General features: G+C 50.4%; 2 protein-coding genes across 3 annotated transcripts; both read right to left on the reverse strand.

Annotated features, from left to right (window-relative positions):
• Nucleotides 1-1,810: 1,810 nt before the first annotated feature.
• On the reverse strand, nt 1,811-16,747 carry LOC142059780 (olfactory receptor 51G2-like). Of its 2 annotated transcripts, XM_075098983.1 has the most exons (3): nt 10,370-16,747; nt 7,307-10,198; nt 1,811-3,639 (listed from the first exon to the last, which is right to left on the reverse strand). In XM_075098983.1, exon 3 carries the CDS (start codon nt 3,609-3,611, stop codon nt 2,637-2,639), a length of 975 nt encoding a protein of 324 aa, XP_074955084.1. In that variant the 5' UTR covers nt 3,612-3,639; nt 7,307-10,198; nt 10,370-16,747; the 3' UTR covers nt 1,811-2,636. The 2 variants fall into 2 exon arrangements, with proteins under 2 accessions (XP_074955084.1, XP_074954993.1); XM_075098892.1 differs by having other exon boundaries at nt 1,817-10,198.
• LOC142059860 (olfactory receptor 51H1-like) lies at nt 16,746-21,609 on the reverse strand. Its single transcript, XM_075099122.1, has one exon. It carries the CDS (start codon nt 21,588-21,590, stop codon nt 20,634-20,636), a length of 957 nt encoding a protein of 318 aa, XP_074955223.1. The 5' UTR covers nt 21,591-21,609; the 3' UTR covers nt 16,746-20,633.
• Nucleotides 21,610-22,265: the final 656 nt, after the last annotated feature.

Below are 22,265 nucleotides of genomic sequence, written 5' to 3' on the forward strand. Positions count from 1 at the left end.
TCCTTCTCCTTCTCCTTCTTCTCCTTCTCCTTCTTCTCCTTCTCCTTCTCCTCCTTCTCCTTCTCCTTCTCCTTCTTCTCCCTCTTCCCCCTCTCTACTTTTCTCCCTCTCTCTCTCCCATTCCCCCTTCCCCTCTCCTTCCCTTCCTTCTCTCCTCCTTCTCCTCTCCTCTCCTCTCTTCCCTCCTCTCCTCAGGAGATGCCTCTGATCTCTCGCACTGCTCTTCCTGCACCTCATAGGAAAAATCCGTTGACAGGTACTGTAAGTGATCCCGTGGCACAAAGTGGAGAGCTCAGAGCATCACAGAATAGGGATTAGCAGCTTTAAGTAGTTCATCTATCTCTTTTTTTCTCTCACACAGATGTTAAACCACAATTAAGTTTCCCATCCCCAGAGGCAGCCACAAAGGTTTTTGAACATATGTTCTCAAAGACAGTACCTTATGTAGAGGTTCCCAGATATGAGTGTCTGCTTGGCACCCCCCAGCCACCCAGGCTGGGAAGCAAACGGGGTGGCAGACGATGCTCTGCTGGGCTGGGTGATGGAGACGCATCAAACGCACCGCAAGCCTTGCCACACCGTAGTCTCCAGCTGTGCTGATAAACCTGCCACACATTCCCTCGCTCACTGCCCCCTGAGCCTTTGCTGGCTGTGGCAGGGGCTGCTCGGGCTTTTGCTGTTTCGCCAAACGGCTGTAGCCGGGAAGGACAGAAGAGTGAGAAAGAAGGGAGAAACTGCAGGTTTTCAGAGTGGGACCAGGGCTGTGTGGGATTCCTGCAAGCTAAGCATCTTTTCTAGGCTTTTCTGCTGAAAGTTGTGTTTGTTCCCCTACGTTTGCCTTTCCTCTGATAATACCTGGCTACAAGTGCCAGGTTAGACCTTCTGAGATATTCTGAGTGAAGAGTGCTCCCCCTGGGTGCTATCTCAATGCAGACAGGACCTCCACCCCAAGACCCGCTGTGCCAATGCTCAGACAGAGGTTCTGAGGGTCTGATGAACAGTATTTCACCCCGTGCAAGGGCCCACTGGGATCCTCAGCAAAATAATTAGCTCAATGCAAAACACACGGTGGCCTGGGAATCCTCCCCTCGGGAATCTTCCCTTCTCCCTTTCCATTTTTTTTTATGGAGATGTTTCCTTATTATTCTTTTTTCTCTGTTCCAGAGACTAGAAAAAGACACTCATCCTCAGTTAGTCTGAAGTGTGAGCTGATTAGCAGCAGGCATGAATAAGCCAGTTCTGGTGTGTAATCCTGTCCCGATACCTTCCACTGCTTCACCCTTCCAAGGGGACCACTGACCATTCCTCCTTATTCTCCACCACGGTCAAGACTGGCCAAAATATGGCTTAAGATCAACAAGAATACACCTCCTTAATTTGGAGGCATGAAAGATTTTGGGCCATTTTATTTTGTCTGTGGGAAGGTGCAAACCAGGAGGATCATGAAACCTTCCTGCATGCCTGGCTGAGACCCACCCCACAGCGGAGCAATAACATGCTGGGAGACACTGTCACCTCCCATCTGCAGACTGCCCCTGGAGACCTCCTCCCACCCCTCTGAGGGGTACAGTCAGTACCTGGCAGACCTGGAAGACTGTAGTACGTGGTCCTTAGTGTCAGGAAGTTTAGCCATTCCTATTACATTTCCAAAACCCCTTTTTTTTTTTAGCACCCCCAGGCACCATCCTGATGCACACCTAATTCATACAGTCCTGTGCTCACCGACAGAAAATCCTGAAGATTTTAAGCAACTCCAACCTAATATCTCTGCATCACATAGACATATAAAAATGGCTTCAACAAGTCTTTTGACCTTTTACATGGAATAGGTGTCTTTTATTGAAGATATTGCACACGTACATCACATTCAACGCAAAACAATGCCTGGAACATTAGCCTTGGCAAGATGGTAAGACTTAACGGCATCAGAAAGAGATGCAAAAGCAGCACTGTTTCCATCGCTGTAGATACCTGTGGCACTGCAGAAACGCAGATGAAGATGAAGGTTGAGCCTTTTTTTTAGAAGGACTGAGAGTGCTGCGGGCCCACTTAACAGTACCTGATCTTCAGAGAATGCTCTGTGCTCAGCCTCTGGAGCTGAGCTCCATCTTGTGGGATGTCTCCAGCTGAGCAACTGATGAATGACTGGGATATGCAGAGTGGCTCCAAACTCTTGGCCCAAGCCCTGTCCTGTTGAGCTTGCTGCCTGGCTTAGCTATGCTGTAACGCACAGTGAGGGAGTCTGAGGGAAGTTTACAGGGTATAATCTGGCGACTAGACTTTGCATGATATGCGTTGCAGAGGTTCCTTGATCCACCCCATCACAGGACTTGAAAAGAGAAAGTCACGCAGCCCTCTTTTTTTTTAATTGTCTCCCTCTAATAGGGGCTTCCGTCTGTACACATCACTGGCATTAATGCTTGGGGTGTTCGCAGGCTGCTGGAAGGGGTGAAAGCATCATGCTAGGACAAAACATGGAAAGTCACAGCTCTGGGCTGAGGGGCAGCCTCCAGGTGGATCTGCAGTTCTTTCCTCTGACAGTGACCCACCCTGGATGGAGCACCAACGAACCAGTCCACTAGCTCTGACCAAGAAACTAGTCCACTAGCACTTTCTGGCAGAACTGGTGCAGGAAGCTACCAGTCAGATCCACTCTTCCTCCGCAGTGTCCTGAGCAAAGCCTCACGGATGTGGCTGGATTTTATGCTGTAGATAATGGGGTTGAGAGCAGGGGGGATTATAAGGTAGGTGTAGGCCACCAAAGTGTTAACCAGGGGAGGAACATTCTTTCCAAAACGATGGATCATGGATAGTCCGATCATTGGGATGAAGAAGACTAGAACAGCACAGATGTGGGAGACACAAGTATTCAAAGCCTTGAGACACTCCTCCTTGGTTGCAAGGCCGATGACAGTTTTAATGATCAGAATGTAGGACAGCACAATGAAGATGAAGTCCATCCCCACTGTTGATAAGAGAATAATCATACCGTAGAAGACATTGACTTTTATATCTGTACATGCTAGGTTCATGATATCAGGATGGAAGCAAAAAGAATGAGAAAGCTCAGTCTTCCCACAATAGGTTAGTCTCTTGAGCAAGAACGGTATGGGAAGGAGGGAGACCATACCTCTCAATATAATTGCCAGAGCTATTTTTATGACAGTCGTCTTGGTCAGTATGGATGGGTGTCTCAGTGGATGGGAGATGGCAATGAAGCGGTCAAACGCCATTGCCAGGAGCACAGAGGATTCAATGAAGGACAGTATGTGGATGAAATACATCTGAGTGAGGCAAGCATCAAACCCAATCCTTCGCATATTAAACCAAAAAATGCCCAGGGTAGTAGGCAGCGTACATAGAACCAAGCCCAGGTCAGTGACTGCCAGCATGGAGAGGAAGTAGTACATTGGCTCATGAAGACTTTGGGTCTTCTTTATGATGAAGAGGATCATGCAGTTTCCCAAGAGAGCAATAAGGTACAGCGCACAGAAAGGGATGGAGATCCAGTAGTGAAGGGCTTCCAGGCCTGGGATGCCCATCATGAGGAAAGCTGAAGGCTGATAGAAGGAGCCATTGTATTCCCACGTGGTATGTGAGTCATGCTCCATCCCAGCTCAGCTCTCGCATGACTTACACCTAAAACAGATCAACAACAAAAACTCCACACAGTTGGACTCTCCATTGAGTACAGAAGTGGATAACGACAAGCGCCACATCCCTCCGCCTCCCCACCAACCTATGCAGATGCCCCCATGCAGTTTAGGCCACTCTTATAATTACTACAGTGTCACATATGACTATACTTTCGCTTATCCATTAAACTATAAAATAAAGGAAAAGGATGGACATGAAAAAATAATTTCTTAAAAAAGAAAAAAAAAGGAAAACATTTTTTCTTAATATTAAAGTGAAAACATTCCTAGTAAGTGGTATTGTTTTAAATTTTTCCCCAAATTCCATAGGTTGAGATGCTTTATTGAGTGAGCAAATGCTCTTTCTACTGCCATCCCAACCAAAACTAAGCTGCTAAGCAGCTGCCTTGGTTTTGATGTTAACTGGAGATCAAAGGACATGAAAATGGTGAAAGTTTAGTTCTGGCTTCTTAGTTAAGAAATCGACATTGGAAGCAGATGCAAAATATAATAGAGACCTGGGCACTTAGATGCTACTGCTCTCAGCTCAGAAGATGGCCACCAGGGTAAGGCGGATTTTCAGTGGCTCTCGCATCCAAATTGTTGCTCCGTTCATAATCTGCCTTACTGTCAGATGAAGGGAAATAAATGAGCAGAGCCCCACTTGTCTGGTGCTCACGGCTGCTATTAACAAGAGGCGAACGCAAGCCGAAGCACAAGAAGTTGCAGGTTCAGAAGCACTGGGGAGGCATCCATGGAAAGCCTCCGGGTCCGAATCAGAGGGGAGGGGCACAGGGGATGTGGGACACAGGGATCAAGAGTATGAGGTGAGAGAGGCCTTTACAGAGATCTAGCAGATGTCTACCCTGGTGAGTTCAGCAGAAGGCCACTGAGGTGCATGGGAGTTGGAGAAATGCCTTAGGGTAAGAGACCAAGGAAAGATGCCAGCAGGCCACTGAGATAGATGGGCGCTGGAGCAATGCCCCAGGATAAGAGACCGAGGAAAGAGGCTTTTTCAGCCCAGAGAAGAGAAGGCTTTGCAGGGACCCAACAATAGCCTTCCCCTACCTACACAGAGGCTATCAAGAAGGCCAAACCTTCACAGCAGTGCAGGGTGGGAAGATGAGAGACAGCAGGTATAAGAAACAAGGGAAATTTAGACTGGATGTAATGAGAGGTGTTTCCCCATGAGGACTGTCAGGCATGGGAGCAGGTTGCCAGGAGGCTGTGTGTCTCCGTCCTTAGAAGTTGTCCAGACCCAACCGGATAAAGCCGTGAGCAGCCTTGTCAGACCTCATAGCTGTCCCTGCTTTGAGCAGGATGTTGGACCAGAGGTCTTCTGAAGCCTCTCCAGCCTGAATTATCCAATGAACCTATGAGCCTGTGATCTTACCGTAGGTTTTGGTCCTCCTGGAGGATTCAGCCACCTCGGCACAGCCCAGGTCCCTACACTGCACGTGACAATGCACCCTAGCAGAGGTGCTGGAGAGGCTGATGGGGTCCCCGCGCCCTCTCTGTGCCTTCTGTGACAGAATGACTGGCTGGGTGGATGGCAGAAAGCAGTGAATGTGCAAAACAAGAGCTAAGTAAAGAAAAATAAATACTTGTGGCTTCAGTCTTAATGCACCATCTGTAGGATACAAAACGAGCAGGTCAAAGAGCGCATGAATTATGAGCAAGTGGGTTTACTGTAACATAGTTATTTTTTAAACAAACACATGTATCTTCCACAATATATTTATTACGTTCCTAATATGATTTTGCTCCATTAGACTCTCAGCCTGCTTGAAAGCCTAATGTGGCAATAAATCCCAAAGCTTAACCAGGATAAACATCTTCCTGCTCCAGGGCAAAGGCGACACATAACTGATGGGGACGGGGGAAGACCCAAAGTCATTTCATTTCCTCCTGGTCAGGACAGCCCCGTCAGCGCAGGAGGCAGCACCGCCGCGGATGGGCAGCCAGCGCTTTCCCTACCGCATCCACGCCGGTTGGCGTCGGCCAAAGCAAGCTGCCCAGAGGCACCTCTGGCCCTAAGCGGCAGCTTGGAGCTCCCCGGAGGTCAGAGCTGTCCCTTTCTGCCAGTGCAACAGAACCTGAGCGGCAAGAATTGATCCGCAGAACCCTGCAATCCAGTCTCTTCTGGAGGATGGGTTAAAAAACCCGAACCAGGCGATTGCGTGCGCGGCTGGTTTTCTCTCCGTCTCCCTTACAGCAGCATCTGGCAGATATCCAGAACCCTCAGAGAGATTGAGAGTCAAGAGATTTCCAGGAATATGGAGATGGATAAAGAGGAGAGACTGTTAGAGCACAGTGGGAAAGAACGGGCTGGAGAGAACTCACAGGGGTCTGTAAGGGATGCTCCTCTGACAAGAAAACCTTTGAGCAAACCTGACTTTGTTAGACCCTGGCAACTCCTACCACGCTATATGAAGCTATTTAGAAATGGGCTTTAGTAGCGCTGCTCCTCTCTGAGCTACTCCCGTTTTTTATGTGCTCCTACGCCTCACCAATACGGATCCCACTCCAAGCTGGTTTTTTTCCCCTCCGTGTTTTATGTGTGTGTCTATAGAAATGTGTGCTATAAATAATAGCTATAAAAATATATAAAATACATATACTATATAAAATATATAAACAAGCATGCATGCTTATTTATGTTTATGTACATTTATACGTGTATATCTAACATATAGCACACATATATATGTTACACCTCCCAGTTGGCTGTCGTGGGGCAGCAATTACACGTCTCACATTGCAGCCAAGCCCTGACGAGGACACAAACCTCCAGTTAGTGGAGGACATCAGTTTGAGGACATCAGTTTAAGGACTAATGGCAGCACCTGGGCAGTGTTTGCTGATAGCCTAGAAAGGCGTCCTACCACGGAGAGAAAACTGTCCTCCTGCTCAGCACCCAAGGCATGTCTCCTCCCCAGGAGCTACTCCACACTGCCTGGGGGAGGGGGTCAGGCACGAATGCAGGTGCCTCATGTAGGACACAGTGCCATCCCTCTTTCTGCAGCCCTCAAAAGCCACCTCCTGATTTCTTGCCTGCCTCTGGCTTTGATTTTCACCAATAACTTCAGCAAAGTACTGGTGCTTTAAGAGTTCTTCTCAGTGTAGGCGAGAGCAGGGGCTTGGGAACCTGGGCTGAGGGAGGATGAGATGAACAGATGTCAGGGTTTTTTTTTCCCAAGAGGAGATTTTGCTATTTTCACTACTACATCGCTGCCAACTCAAGCGTCCAAGCAAGGGCTCGGCCACTCAGCGAAGGGATGAGGCTGAGCAAAGGGATGCAGCACCCACAGATCCAAATTTCTGTTGACTTTACAGGCAAGGACGGGAACATGCCATTCCCACCAGCTGAGCCAGGCCACCAGGCAGGGGAAGAGCCGGCTGACTCTTGCACAAAGCCCACAGCACAGCAGCAAGCAGCACTGCCACGGCTAGACCTTCCCCAGCAGTACCACGGTGCCAGCGCTGCCCGAAATTACAGCCGCCTGCTTCCTCCAGCACGTCCAGCCCAGCGGGCTCTGTGGGGTGGGGTGGACGCCCTGAGCAGCACTTTGGAGATGCGCCTCCCCACCCGTGTTGGTGTCCAGCCCCATAAACCACAGTAAAAGAGGCGTACGACGATGGAGAGGCTGCTAATTGCCCAGGGTACTCACCAAGTGCAGCGGCGGGGGCCCAGGGGCTTCACGACCTGCGCCGGCAGCACAACCCTGCTGCGATGCAGAGGAAGAACCCGCAGCTGCGTCCTGGCATCAGGAGGGCAGCGCTTATAACGCGCCCCGAGGACTGACCCCGTCCAATCAACCGGGAGCCGCGCGGAGCCCAAGCTCCCTGTACGCAAACAGCGCGAGGCGTACCAGCGAAAATAGTGTGTGAAGTAAACGACCTTTTCCATTTATGATTCCCTCCCAGCAGACACGATTTTTCTCCTGATAGTTTATTGGGTGACATGTTTATAGGTCCCTGTGATTTATGGCTGGCAACGCTGCAGCGTGCTGGCAATACACATAATTTTTATTGTGAGAATGGATCTGTAATGCAAATAATAATAAATTTTGCGAGAGTGCTTGTAGCATCTCTCCAAGGGAGTAACAGAGGTGAAGTTCTAGCTATCCCCCCGTGACCAGTGAGACATGAAATGTTTAATTAAAATCGTAATATATTGAACAATAAAAACAACTAAGGATTATAAAACCAAACACAGACACATCGGTGGATATCCTCTCAAATGGCCCCGGGGCCTGTTGTATCTTGATGACTCGTGGTAATAACTTTATCTTTGCCACTTCAGCTGCGAGGTGGAAATTGCTGTTAACCCCTATTTCTGCAGCTGCCAAACCACGACACAGGACAGCTGATGGGTTTGCCCATTCCTGTATGGGGTGTCTATAGCAACCACAGCCACTGGACCAGAGAGACACTTCTGTAGCCATAGACCAGGCTGTGCTGGGGCAGTGCCCATGATGGACACCAGTAAACTGTGATCACGGTCCCCAGCGTGATGCTGACCTGAGCCAAGCGGTGCTTCAGCAGCTCCCAGGCAGGGGTTCAGGAGTCTGCATGGTGTCACTGCCTCATTTTAGGAGCTAAAAGGTCTGTTGGCATGATCCTGGACCACCTGGTGCAAGGTGGCCCCAGTGCCAAAGAACAATTAATTTACAAGCATTCCTTTTAAGGAAGGCAGCTGCCTGCTCCTACCTGGCTGTTAAATCTCGCAGCCAGGCTTGTGGCTGAATACGCTGAGCCTTTATGACACTCGTCCGAACGGTCCTGGCAGAGGTTTGTTACCGCTAGGTGTGCCAGATATGAAAAACCAGAGGAAGAACTACTGAAGATAGCAAACGTCCTGGAGCAAGCATGCTCAGAGGTGTGGAACAGGGAATAGAATAGAATAGAATAGAATAGAATAGAATAGAATAGAATAGAATAGAATAGAATAGAATAGAATAGAATAGAATAGAATAGAATAATCAATTGGAAGGGACCTACAACAATCACCTAGCCGAACAGCCTGAGTACTTCAGAGAAGCTTCTGCAGAAGTGGAGATTATCAGAAAAGGACTCTTCAGCCTTGAGAAGAAACAATAAAGCAATAAGGAAAAGTCTATAAGATAATGAATGGTGAGGAGAGGATACACATGGAATGTTTATTCATCTTTTCTTACATTATGTGAACCAGAAGGGGGAGAACACACCCTGAAAATAACAGGCAGAAGATTTAAAACAAATAAAAAAGTACTTTTTTAAAGCGCTTATAGTGAAATTATGAGACTTATCACCAGTGGATGTAGTGGGACTCCAAAGTATATATGAGTTCAAAAAAGTATTAGACAAATTCATAGGTGAGAGATTAATTGATTTCTATTAAATGTGATGGCTGAGGTGCTGCCTCCTGTTCAGAAAGCCTCTAAATTGATTGCTAGATGCTGGGACATGTGCCAATGGAAGGATAAACTGTAAATTACCTTCCTAAATGGCCATTAATAGCCACTCTTCAAGGCAGGATGGCAGGACGGAGGGACCTTTAGTTTGATCTAGTAAAATACTTCTTACGGTCTTCAGAGCAAACAGATTTTAGCCAGGGAACGATGTCTTCATGCTGGAAAGTGAAAGCTGTGTCACAGCTGGCCACGCCGAGCACAGAACCCAATCGTGGTGCGACGGGGTTAGAGCTGCTGAGATGCCACGGGGCAGAGCAAAAGCGGGAGACAACCTTGGGGGCAGCAGGGGGAGGAAAGCGTCCTGCAGCAAAGCAAAGAGGTGCTGCAGAGATGGGAATAACCAGACTGTGGGGCTAAGACAAAGTGTCAGGGGCTGTACTGGCAGGAAGGAAACCTGAGGTTAGGCAGGGGGTGGACGGTGAAGCAGGGGAGCGCATCGGTGGGGTCATGGAGTCGCCGCCACAGATGGTTTTCCTGAATGTCTCTTGTCTCTCGGTAACACTTTCAGTTGAGCAGATCCTGTCTCTGGGCAAAGACATGGGTGAGATACCTTCTCTGGGCCCCTTCCAGACCTGTTTTTCCACAGCTCTCCAGAAAAGGTATAAGCCTGAATCTTTTTGGATTCATCCATCTGTGGAAATGACATTCTTTCCCTGCTCTACTCAGCCCAGCTGCATGCACACACTCATCTTTCATGCACCCTGGCACATTTAGTTCCTTTCCCTTGGGACTCTCTGCCACCATTTACTCTACATATGAGGCGGTTTCCAGCACTGCTCGTTCAGCCTCCTGCGCTGAGCGGCTGCAGACAACCTGTGCCGAGCACACCTGTCCCTGCAGCTCGAAGCAACGATCTGGTTTGCAGACTGCAGCATCCCCCCGAGGAACTGCCAGAGAGAAAAATCTCCCCTCGTTACCGATCTTGCATGTGCGGAAATGATAACCTATTCCTAGCATTAACGTCGCGCTTGAGGGTCCCCTGAAGCCGGTCCCCTCAAGGCCGGCATGCCGAGCAGCCTGGTTGTATGCACAGCACAGAGAGGCATCTGCTGGGAGGAGGGAACAGCTTGGGAGATGAAACTGTCTGCTCAGGTTTATCCAGCAGACCTGCAGATGAATGAGAAAAAGGGATCAGGCTTCCAGCCGCTGTAAAATGCCCAGCGCTGCTCTTGCCTGAATCACCCCCATACCTATTGTAGTGTCAGATAATTTAAGCCTGTACCAGATACACACGAAATCTTATGATTCCCTCTGACTTGTGTCTCAAGGCTCACCCACCTGCATCAGGCTTCCTGCAGCGATGTTTTCACACTGCGCTCCCCCCGAGTCGTTCTCACTGGCTTTCTGCTTAATCCCTTTAATCCCTTTTCCCAGAAGCGTAGGTATGGCACGTATATACGGAGGGGTGTGAGGATCTGTCCATCTATTTTTTTTCCCATCTCAAAAAAAAAACCCCTGTTTTCCCAGCGCCACAGCTAAGGGGGGACACAGCCACCACAGCTAAGGGGGGACACAGCCACCACTTGGCACACATCAGACTGTTTGCTGGAAACGTTTATAATTTGAACCCAATCCAGTCCTAATCATATTTACTGTACAGGCCAGAGTTCAGTGTGTGAGTACTGATAGGAGTGTGAGAAGGGATGAGGAGGAGGGAAGGGAAGGGTGGGGAGGCTTGGTCCTCCCATGCAAGAGCCTTTACAAGACCCTGTTCAAAATGAGCAAGATCCTAACATTTAGGAAGGTAATGCTTATTGGAGACAGAGAAATAAAGAAGAGGAAAGGGTTTAGGAAGATCCAGGAGAACAGGACCACCATTGCTATCTGAAGTTACCACACTGGCGCCAGTTCTGGCTTCCTTCTTTTCTCCTAGTGAGGAATTCCGCTGTCTGTGTGTCCACGCACAGGTCTGAACCGAAAGGTGACGCTCAGAGGTTGCTGCTGTGGAGGTTTCACCTCCCACCAGCCCAGCAGCATCCCTCAGGATTGCTCCAGACTTTGCAGATCCAGGGCAGGGGAGGAAGGCAGGCATGTTGCCCATCCTCCTCTGCTTCAGAAAGTTTAAAAAAAGGCTCTTTGATCATATGCAGTTTTCTTTGGCTGCAGCAGCTGTGTTGAGCTGGACAAAAATATCCCGGTTGCCTGGAAGGAGAGATTGCAGCCCAGAAGGAATGTCTTCTCCTTGGCAGGCTGTCCTTCCCGCTTGCTTCCAGAGGAGCAGCTGACTGCTTTGGCACCAGCAGCTCTGGCGTCACCAGGAGTGACACAAAGCTCTTCCAAGTCGGCCATCTACTGAGGCTCAAAAATAGCAGTGAGGAAAAGAGCTTGGCAGGACCGGGACAGGGAGCAGCTCTCCTGATGACAGGTTCCCTGGAGGACCGTGCAACCCTGGGGCCGGGCAGCCGTCCTGCTTTGGGATCTCCCTTGGGCCCCAGGCTTAAGGGGAATCCCTCCCCTGCTGAGCTCCAGGGATGAGCCTGCAGCACCAGCGAACCACCCGGGGGAGGTTCCTCCTGCCGGGCCGCGTGTGTGCAGGGTTGTGGTTGAGGGTGGTGGAGCCGGTTGGGACTACAGCCCTGGCCTGAGAGGTGTGGGGAGATGCTGGAGAAGCATGCCATGGGCCAGGCTTTGATCATGGTGGGAAGCCACAGAAGCACAGAGTCACAGAATCATCTGGGTTGGAAAACACCCTTAAGATCATCGAGTCCAACTGTTAACACTACCAAGTCCACTACTAAACCGTGTCTGTAAGTCCTGGAGAAGGATGGAGAAGGGAAGCTGGAGAAGGGAGGCTTCGGTCAGGCTCCAGTTTGGGGTCGCAGCAGGTGCATGAGGGACTTAGGTGAGGCAGGACTCGGGTCCGGGGCAGCTGTACGTGTGCATGGAAGAGGGGAGGAGAGATGAATCCCCTGGATCATGGTCTGGACCTGGAAACAAGGTTTGCTGCAGACACCTCTGTGAATGTCACCACTCCAGCTCTGGAAGTTGTAACAGCTTTGGAGGGGCACAGGAGGCCCCTCCCTTCTGCCCATCCCCTCGCTGCTGTGCCTGATGTCAGCAGCGGGTCTCCTGTGCTCTCTCTGAGGTATCTAAGCTGGCTGCAAGACTCTGTAGTCTGAACTGTGAAGGGCAGGATCAAGAGGTGGTGAAGCCCACATGTGCCTCGACTCACGCGTTTCTGTGCAGGGCTTCTGGGACTCTTCCAAAACTGCAGAAACCCTCGCTGGCTCTGCTCCTGTGCTGCCACCGTGCCAGGAAGGCACCGTGCAGTAGCTGCGGGTAAAACCCTCCCAAACTCTCCCAGGTTCTGTCATACAGATGCATTTCTGTATTTAGTGCTCATCACCTTGCTGCTCGTGTATTTTTTTCAAGTGAAAACCCACATTGAGTTGTTGCTAATAGAAATCAGTCTTCTGCCAGAGCACCACAGCCTCCAGCTCTATTATCTGTTCTAAAGCTGGTCCACTTTGACGTCACCACCTTATGAACAGCACGGTGACCTCAACACAGAGCTTGGAAGAAATTACGGAGGCAGACAGTGCCACTCCAGCACGGTTTTCTGCAGGTAGCAGAGCAGTTACACCTACATGGAGCACTTTTAAACTGGTACAACTGCAGCTGGTTCAGAGGCCAAGCCACCTGGACCCTGTCAGCAGAAAAACAGTGTCTTTAACTGAAATCATGACAAAAACCCTGGGTAAAGTGAGGTGGTGTCAGCCAGTTTCCCGTGCTGCCATGAGTGACACACGGGAGATCCTCGGTCACTGGCGCTCCATCCCGCAGAAGTGAACGAGCTTTTGTATGGACAAACATTGACATATTTAATGCCTGACTTGGTACATCAGGTAAAAATACAATGGGGGGGATTGAGAAAATGCAGAAAGGACAAGGAGTCCTGTCGCAAAGGCAGCAGACTCTCTGCTTTTAGTGTGCGGGGTGGAAAATCAAACAATCCCAGAGAAATCTGCAAACATTGCAAAGCCCTGTATTTCATTTTCCCATATTAAGCAAAGCTGGTAGATAGAGGTGATTCAGAGGCAACTGAGAGGTGAGCATAGGTCAACACGACCTGCATGTAATTTGCTAAAATACAGACTCAAAGCAGCACCTTGTACAGCATGTCCCAAACCTCCACCAGCAGGATAACGTTGTCTGGAGGCTGTGAATAACACCCGGGATGCCATAGATTTGCTCTGATGGGGAAGGGATGTCGAGGCAAAGCTGCGAAACTCGCTGTCGGTGTGTGATCTCAGTGTGAGCCGTGCCTGTCCCCCAAAGCCAGCGGTGCATGCCGTGGCTGTTGAACAAGCATCATCCCTTGCCAGCATGGTTTCCATCTCCTCTGCTTGCCACCCGCAGCACAGCTTTGCCAGGAAAGGCCAGCAGAAGGAGAAGGCACAGCGTTAGCTGTAGAGAGACCAGTGTTTTGCCAAAAACAACAACAAAAAGCATGTGTGGAAGGCACACTTCATGTCTAGGTGCATCCCCAAGTGCCTAAAATGGGATAAAATGGGTCCAGGTGCTTGCTGGGGGCAGGGACAGCTGTGGTCTGCTCTGCAGAAGGAAAAAGAAGAATGGTGCCCATTAATTAACCAAACAAAGGGTTTCCAGGTTGCCTGACCCCACCTGGAGCAGGGTGGCAGGATCACAGTGCACAGTGCAGGAATTTCACATGTGTCTTCACCCCACCTCACAAGGTTTAAAGCAATCAGAATTCCAGAATTTCATTTTGAAAAGGTCTAAAAGACCTTGGGTTTTGATCTCATCAACATAACTTTGTATTCTCTAGGATGAAGTAGTTTCATTCTGATAAGGCCAAATGCGTCCATTCACCTTTATCAGTCCGCTATAACGTCTGTGTGTTACAGACCGGGGCGCTGGGCTATGCCTCGAGATATATATGCATGTATATATAAAATATGCATGTATAGAAGTCAAATATTCACACCAGCCATCTCCTGCGTCCTGGTGTCTGTGCTGATGAGGAGGCTGTGCCTGGTGACATGGGTTGACACCCTCTCTCAAAAAAAGCAGAGCAGCACTTGGATTTACATCGTGATTTTAAGAAGCTATCGCCACACGCATCTCAGTAACAGCAGCAAGGAAATGAGAGCAGAGATGTGAGGAGAGGCAGTAACAACGTTACGTTGCTAATCTCAGTCGTTTCTTCAAAATAAATCACTGTGACATCATCAAACCAGGCGAAATTCAATCTGGCGCTTGAGAAAATGTTATCAGATGACTCTGCTTTCAAAAGGGACCGGGGGAAGAATCAAGAGGATTTCATAACTGACATATGAGTAACTCTGCCGCTGAGCGAAGTCAGGCCCTCAGGCACGTACAACCTTTTGTTTGTTTGTTTCACAGGCTGGTTGTATGTTTCAAACGGTCCCTCAAAGAGCCAGCAGAACACACCAGCCAAAGGAGAAATACCAGCACAACCAGAGATGCAATCCAAAGGGCTGCAGGGAAATTTTCCATCAGAATTTGCATTCATAAATCTTCCAGTTCCTTTGAGAAGCGATTCTGTGACCAATGGCTCTTTGGACAGGCTGGTTTACAGGTCTGCAGAGCTGCCTGGCGTTCCTGCTGGCATTCACCTGGCCGTACAGAGGTGTTTCCCCAGCCTGGGCACAAGCACCGCTCCCTGCAGCAGACGAGGAAGGGGGGAGTCAGGGAAGACTGACCTGCTGGTTTCAGGGCTCTGAGGCGCTTCTCCCGGGATGTCCAGCATCACCACAGGGGTCAGAAGATGAGACACCATGAGGACTGTAGGGCCAGCCACAGGGTGCTGTACTCAGGTCCCACAGGTTGTGGCCTTTATGCCTAGGGAGGACATCATCGCTGCCCCCAGGTTTTTAAAAGGGTATTTAGCCAAGTCAGAGCCTGCGATGACAATGCAGGTATCTCTGGATAAAGTCACTGCTCCTACTTTCTCCATTGAAAAGGTTAGAAGGGTTGAGGTATTTCTCCAAGGTCATTAGTCTGATTAATTCCCAGAAGAGCACTCCGACAGGGACACACAGCCAAACTAACCTCATTGAGGAAGAAGGTGTGGGGAGTGCAGCAGGCAGTTTCCATGGAATCAGGCCAAATCGGGCTTGGCATGGCTGGCGGGATCAGCAAAGGTAGGACTGGATCTGTGAGGACTTGCATAAAATGCAAAATATATCTGGGTGCATGGAAGCTTCTCTTCACCTTTGCAATAGAGAGGACGTAGAGTTTCTAGCGAGTGGAAGGAGATTAGAGCACAGAGGCTGGACAGAAATGTCACTGGTGCTCATCAGGATGGATACCTGATGATTAAGGATGCTGCTGTTGCTGGGCAATAGTTTCTGGATGCTGCAGACCAGAGTCAGTAATGCAGTACCCTGCAATAGAAGCAGAGTTTCTATTCTTAGGGCACCTAACCAGGCACCCTAAGGACCGTCAGACCATGACGCTACAGTTTTATGCACTCCATCCTGTGCTAATCCTAGAAATCATAGATAATTTGGTCAAAAGGGACTTGAAGAGGTCATCTGGTCCATCCCTCACACAGAAGTGTGTTCCCAGGTTTCTAAATGAGGCTGAATAAACTCTCCCTCTCTGCAAGAGACACCACGGTAGGGCCAGGTTCACTGTGCTTAACCAAGGTGCCAAGAGGAGGACGAGGACACGGGAGAGCCATCCTGTGGTGACAGTGGGCAGCAGTTTGCCGGCATGGGCTGGCTGGGTCCCTGCATTACCCAGCGAGGTCACCCTCAGCAGCCATGAGCCCTCATTTCTCCCACAGCTGAAGGTTTGGGTTATTCTGTGAATCCTAAACCCACCCAGCATAGCTCACCAGCTGACTGACAAACCTGAGCTTCTTGAAGGACACTTGTGGGTCAAAAGCTGAGGGTTTATCCATGCATGACCTACAGAGCTATAAACACCTCCAATGGGTCACACCTGCCAGGTGAAATTTAAGATGTTTGTTATCTAGGATGTGGTTTTGGGGGTGGGATTTAGTTTGAAGTTTCCTTGTCAGAGCACCTCAGCTCACCTTAGAGAGGTGCTCTATGGACTGCATTGGCTCACCACCTCTGACTGTCGTGGGAGCTTGGACCGTGGGCCCACACGTAGTCCCAGATTTGGGACACTGAATGCAGAGATGAATCTAGAGAAACTCTGAAGCTGGATTTTTGTAATTACCCCTCAGCACTTTGCAAAGCCATATGCCCTTTTATGGTGTCCCAGTTTGTGTACGTAAAACATCCAATTCATTTTGGCCCCAACCACGATCTACTTCATTCTCAAGGTTGAGATTAATGTAGGGAATTGGAGTTAAATCCGCTCTGTCCACCATTGTGCAAACATATGGTATGGAGATATAAACAGAGGCATTTGTGGTCTTAAACTAGGTCAGAACACTAGTCCATGCCCAATTCCAAAGACAAAACAAACTTTCCCAATGAACACGTAACCCTCCTTGGCATCACCCCATTCATACTGACTTACTACGAAGTTCCCTGAACCTTAACAGGACCTCATACTGGTGAAATCCCATGATGCATAAGCAGAGGAATTGGATGGTTGCTACTAAAAAATAATAAAAATCCCCCAACTACCTCAGTGGTACACAGCAGAGTACCCCAGACCTGAGCCAGTGTTGGAGCTTGCCTACAGACCCCTTTGACTTTACAGATAGGGCCCAGTTTTTATGTCTTGCAGAGCGGATGAGGTTTTACCAGTAAGAAAGCTGTGCTGCTGCAGAGACCCTTCCCCCTTTCTTGGAAGAAAACCCCGGCGAAATCTGTTAATACAAAACCAGCTGAACCCACTGCAAGGGCTGTGCATGGTTAGCTATTTCAGTACGAAGGCTGCACACCCAACTAAGATATGAGATTGGTGCAAACCGCAAACGTTGACCAGAACAAGAAGCGAGCGAGGCAGCGTCTGGACGTCATTTATTTCCACATCCCTGTGTAGCAACATCAGAGCCACTGTACTTACCAGGCTGTGAAGCTGCCGGTGTGAAGTAAAAGCCGACAACTTACACTGTTTGCTGGCAAAAGGGAATTTTCTGATGGCAGATGTAGTATGTAGGAACAGGGCTGAGCAAACGCAGATAAGAGAAAGAGATCGACAGGTGGAAAGCACTTGTAGAAAAATTGGTATGTACATTATTGCTTTTGGCGCCGTCAGTGGAAAGTCAAACACAGAAAAGCAAACAGCAAACTTTGGGAAGACGCGTGGTCCTGTCAATTATTAAATGAAGCTGGCAAATTGCTGTGACTCAGAGGCAGCTGGAGAATAGCTGGGTTTGGGAGCTGCAGGTATGGTGAACGCACGCAAGCCTCAAGGTAGCACATTTCATATTGCAAACCTGAATCAACACACGGCAAGGTACCCGGCCACGTTACTCAGTAAAGTGAGTGAGATGTCTTTAGGATAAATGGAAACCAGAATTACTGAGAGTTTCATTACTCAGCATCACACAGACCTTTCAGGATGCACTGAATTAGCTGCGCTCCATTCCTGAGTGAGAGGCCACCTCCAAGAGGGCTGGGAAGCCCCGTTAGCTTCAGATGGACAAACTGTCGTATCGTGTCTGTCCCTGGAAGGGGCTGTCTGGGGCTGGGTCAGTCGGCACTGCTTGGCTGAAATGAGTGACACGCTCGCAGTTTAACCCGGTTGTTGGATTTTGCCTGTGAGGCAGTTGGTCCAAAATTGTGTCAGCCCTGGTGTGGCCAGCAGGAGCCGGGCAGGGATGGGGCCCCTGTGCTCGGCCCTGGGGAGGCCCCACCTCGAATGCTGGGCTCAGGTTTGGGCCCCTCGGGACAAGAAGGCCCTGGAGGGGCTGGAGCGTGTCCAGAGAAGGGCAGCGGGGCTGGGGCAGGGTCTGGAGCACAAGTGTGCTGGGGGGCGGCTGGGGGAACTGGGGGGGTTTAGCCTGGAGAAGAGGGGGCTGAGGGGAGCCCTTCTCGCTCTCTGCAGCTGGCTGAGAGGGGCTGGAGTGAGGGGGGGGCTGGTCTCTGCTCCCAAGTCACCAGTGACAGGACGAGAGGGAACGGCCTCAAGCTGCGTCAGGGGAGGTTTAGGCTGGGTGTGAGGGAAAATGCCTTCCCTGCCAGAGGGGTCAGGCCCTGGCACAGGCTGCCCAGAGAGGTGGGGGAGTCACCGTCCCTGGGGGGGTTCAAAACGTGTAGACGTGGGACTTGGGGCACGGTTTAGTGGTGGGCTTGGCGGTGTTAGGGTAACCATTGGACTTGAAGGTCTTAAAGGTCCTTTCCAACCTAAATGATTCTATGATTCCGTGAAAACAGCCACCAGATTTGCCTGCAGCTGACACGCATCAGCCGCATTAACCTCCAAGGGAACTGCTCTGTACCTCCGGGAGCTGCTTTCTGCTGTCCACACGCAGATTACAGCAACGTCTGCTCTTCCCCATGGCTTGCCCAGCCTGACACACTGGATTTAGCAAAACGTTCAAGCACAAGATAAACTGCTTCTTCGTGGACTCGCCCAAAAACATACCCGTGGTCATTGCACAGCGTAACACTGCTGAGTACTCAGCTCTCCGTGGGTAGGTTCCCAGCTTCTGACCTCTTGTTGGCAGATCAGAGCAGCTTGACATTTTCAGCAGGCACAAATGGGCACGCACATCTACTTTACAGACCCTTGGAAAAATACAGGAGAGAATTCTGGCAGCTTCCCAGCCATGAGGCCCAGAGTCTGCATCTAAGCACTCACATTTGCCTTGCATCCACCTTTATTTCTGCATGGAGTACGTTTTTCCTCCTGCAGACACCAGTTTCTTCCCAGCATCTGACTGACATGATGCTTTGTAGCATACACAGCAGCACCCGTATGTTCTCGCTGGTTTTACTACTTGGCACCTCCCAGTGACAGTAACTGAGAGACTGTGGAAGAGACGGAGCATTTCCTTCCCCTGATGAAAAAGAAAAACCCAGGTACAATTTTCCCGTAACTCTCTCCTGCTTGCCAAAAAAAAAAAAAGGATCTAACTCCCTTTCACAGCACTGATTCTTGTCATTTGGATTTTCCAAAGCAGCACCCAGGACAGCTGGGAGAAGCTCTCGGTACATTTACTAAAGCAGCTTTTGGAACTGCAGGGCATGGGTGGGAAACAAATAAAAAAACAAAAGGGAAACACCCAATTTTTTTCTCACTACTAAAGCCTTCCAGCGCATCCCTGCAGTGCACAGCATCTCCCACTTCACTGGGACCTGGTAACGTGGCCAGGGCATCCCAAGCTCCAGTTCTGATCCCTGACCCTGTAGCTCTTTGCATGGCTGGACACCGACCCTGCCAAGTGCCTGCACTGAAACGGGTGGTTTCCTCTGCTTTCCCCCCTCCCCAGCGGCAGCGCTGCTCACCGCGGCACTGCCGCACACACATGAGCTGGGGCTGCTGCGCTCCCACCTGCAAGGTCACGGCTCCCCTTGCTCCTCCTTTTCACCCTGCTCCCTCCTTCCTGGCCGCTCGGCTGCTGGGATGAGGTAAAAGCTGGCCTGAGTTAGCCCAGAGGAGGAGGAGGAGGAGGGCAGCCCATGAGGAAGACTGAAGGCACTGACGTGGGGGCAGAAAGGAGCAAATGGTTTGGTATGACCCTGCAGACACGACAAAGCCACAGGGATTTGGCTTGTATGGGGATTATTTTACACAATGACAAGGGTGGTTAATCAGGAGGTAGATTGCCTTGGGACAGGGCGGAGGCTCCATAATGACAGCCTGATGCTCCGAAAGGGGCACGAAACACATCGCTTTGGCATCACATGCATCCCTGAGGAACCGCGGCAATACGCACGCAGCACCACATCTCGCGGGGTGCGCGTGGGTTGCACCCACGCTGCCAGACCAGACCTGCCTACCCTCATTTGGATCGTAACCTGGGAGGTGGGGAGAGATTTCCAACATGTTCCCAAAAGAGTTATGGGCAGAGAAGGTGGTATCATGAGACAGTAGAAACAACACACTCCCCTTGCAGACCCTGCAATGAGGTTGGACTCGATTTTCTCATTTTGAGCCTTAGGTTACAGCCCATAGGCCATTAGTGTCTGTCTATCCCCCATAACCATAAAGAATCGAATTATTTGTATAACGAAAGCTGAGGAGTCTCGTCTGATCACAAAACCCTGGGAACCGACAGCTTCATATAACGCACCAATACAGGGATATTGTAATGAAAAGCACAAGTCTGGCAACACTGTACTTCTTCAGAGACCGCTGTTAGCAGTGAATCCCTTGACGGAAGCCTGCTCTCAGCAGTCCCCTCTCTCCCACCTGCAGGGGGTTCAGCGGCTTCACACCGCCACACCAGCCCTGCCCTCTTGCAGACTTTCTGAGAAATGGGGCATCCCGAAATGGGAGGTGGAATAATGTGAATTGCCATAATCCATCCCTCCACGGAGAGGGAAAGAGCTGTATCGCAGAAGAGGTGACAGGTTTCTTCTGTCATGACTGACTTCCCCTGGGAGAAGACGTTGCCCATGAACAACCAGTCTGAAGAGGAAGGGAAGGAGGAGACTGGCTTTGGGTCATTGCTGCTCTGGGACTAAACTTGCTGCTGGGACCCTCTCCGACAGAGCAGGATGAGGATCCGCCTGCGGATCTGCTTGGTTTTCCAGCTGTACACGAGTGGGTTCAGGACAGGAGGCACCAGGAGATAGGCGTCAGCCAGGACCATGTGAGTGAGGGGGGGCAGGTGCTTCCCAAACCTGTGGATGATGGACAAGCCAATGAGCGGGATGTAGAAGATCAGGACAGCACAGAGGTGGGAGATGCATGTGCTAAAGGCTTTGGCTCGTGCTTCGTGGGAGGCGATGTTCAAGATGGCTCTGATGATCATCACGTAGGACAGGAGGATGGTCAGGGAGTCCAGGCCCTTGGTGAGTATCACCGCAATGAGCCCATACAAGCTGCTGACCCTGATATCCCCACAAACCAGCCTCAGCATGTCCTGGTGCAGACAGAAGGAGTGAGACAGGACATGGGACCCGCAGAAAGGCATCTTCTTAATAAGGATGGCAACAGGTAGTACCACACAGATGCCCCGCATGAAGATCGCCCCCGCCACCTTCATTATCAGGGAACTCATCAGGACAGAGGCATATTGCAAAGGGTAGCAAATAGCAAAAAAGCGGTCAAAGGCCATGGCCACCAGGACCCCAGACTCAATGGTAGAGAAGGAGTGGATGAAGTACATCTGAACGATGCACGCCTCAAAACAGAGGGAGGTGGACTCAAACCAGAAAACGGCCAGCATGGTGGGCAGGGTAGAGAGAGACAAGCCCAGGTCTGCCACGGCCAGCATGGAGAGGAAATAGTACATTGGTGTATGGAGGCTGTTCTCTGTCTTTATCATCCAGATTAAGGTGCAGTTCCCCAGGAGCATGAGGAGATACAGGCAGCAGAGAGGCAACGCCACCCAGTAGCTGCTCATCGGCAGACCAGGAATCCCGGTGAGGACGAAGGCCAGGGCACTGGACCCAGTCCTATTGGAAGATGACATCTCACGGGCAGATGGTCCGGGGGTCTGGAAATAATAGTGTCTTGGAATAAAAGCCCTACTGCGAGACCCCCAGACACACCCCAGCTACAACGGTGTTGGGAGGAGAGGCTCCTGAGAGCCAAGAAACCTCTATGCAGCTGCCCTCATGCATCTCTATCACATCAGCCAAGGAAAAGCCACAGTGGACCGGCCCCGGGGTCACTGTCTGGGCTGTGCACAGCAGCAGATAATGAGTAAAGAGAGCGCATGATTTAGCCTCCCCTAGTTCAGCCCCCAACGTTTAAATAGCCAGGGTTTTGGGATATTTGGTGCTCAGCCCTTTGGGAGATGCCTGAGAGCTGCTCAGCCGCGCAGGCAGGACAAGAGCCTGGAGCCAGGGCGCTCCTGCCTGAGGAAGAGCAAGATGCGGGATGGAGACCTGGAGGTCAGCCCTGGCAACGGGGCTGGCTGCTCCCGCAGCAGCGGCAGGAGCAGCCCTGGCCATGCTGGTCCCTGCTCAGAGAGGAGAGGGGAGGGGGGACAGACGGGGAGGGAGCAAAGGCAGAGAAAGGTCAGTCTTTGTGCTGAACCGAATGCGGTCAGACCACAAGAGATAACATCTCACTCTGAGATGAGAAGTAGCCCCATTGTATTATATGTGACTATTGATTTCTTCCCTTTCTGTTTAAGTATGGC

This window comes from Phalacrocorax aristotelis, chromosome 1 (assembly GCF_949628215.1).
Source record: "Phalacrocorax aristotelis chromosome 1, bGulAri2.1, whole genome shotgun sequence".
NCBI lineage: Eukaryota > Metazoa > Chordata > Aves > Suliformes > Phalacrocoracidae > Phalacrocorax > Phalacrocorax aristotelis.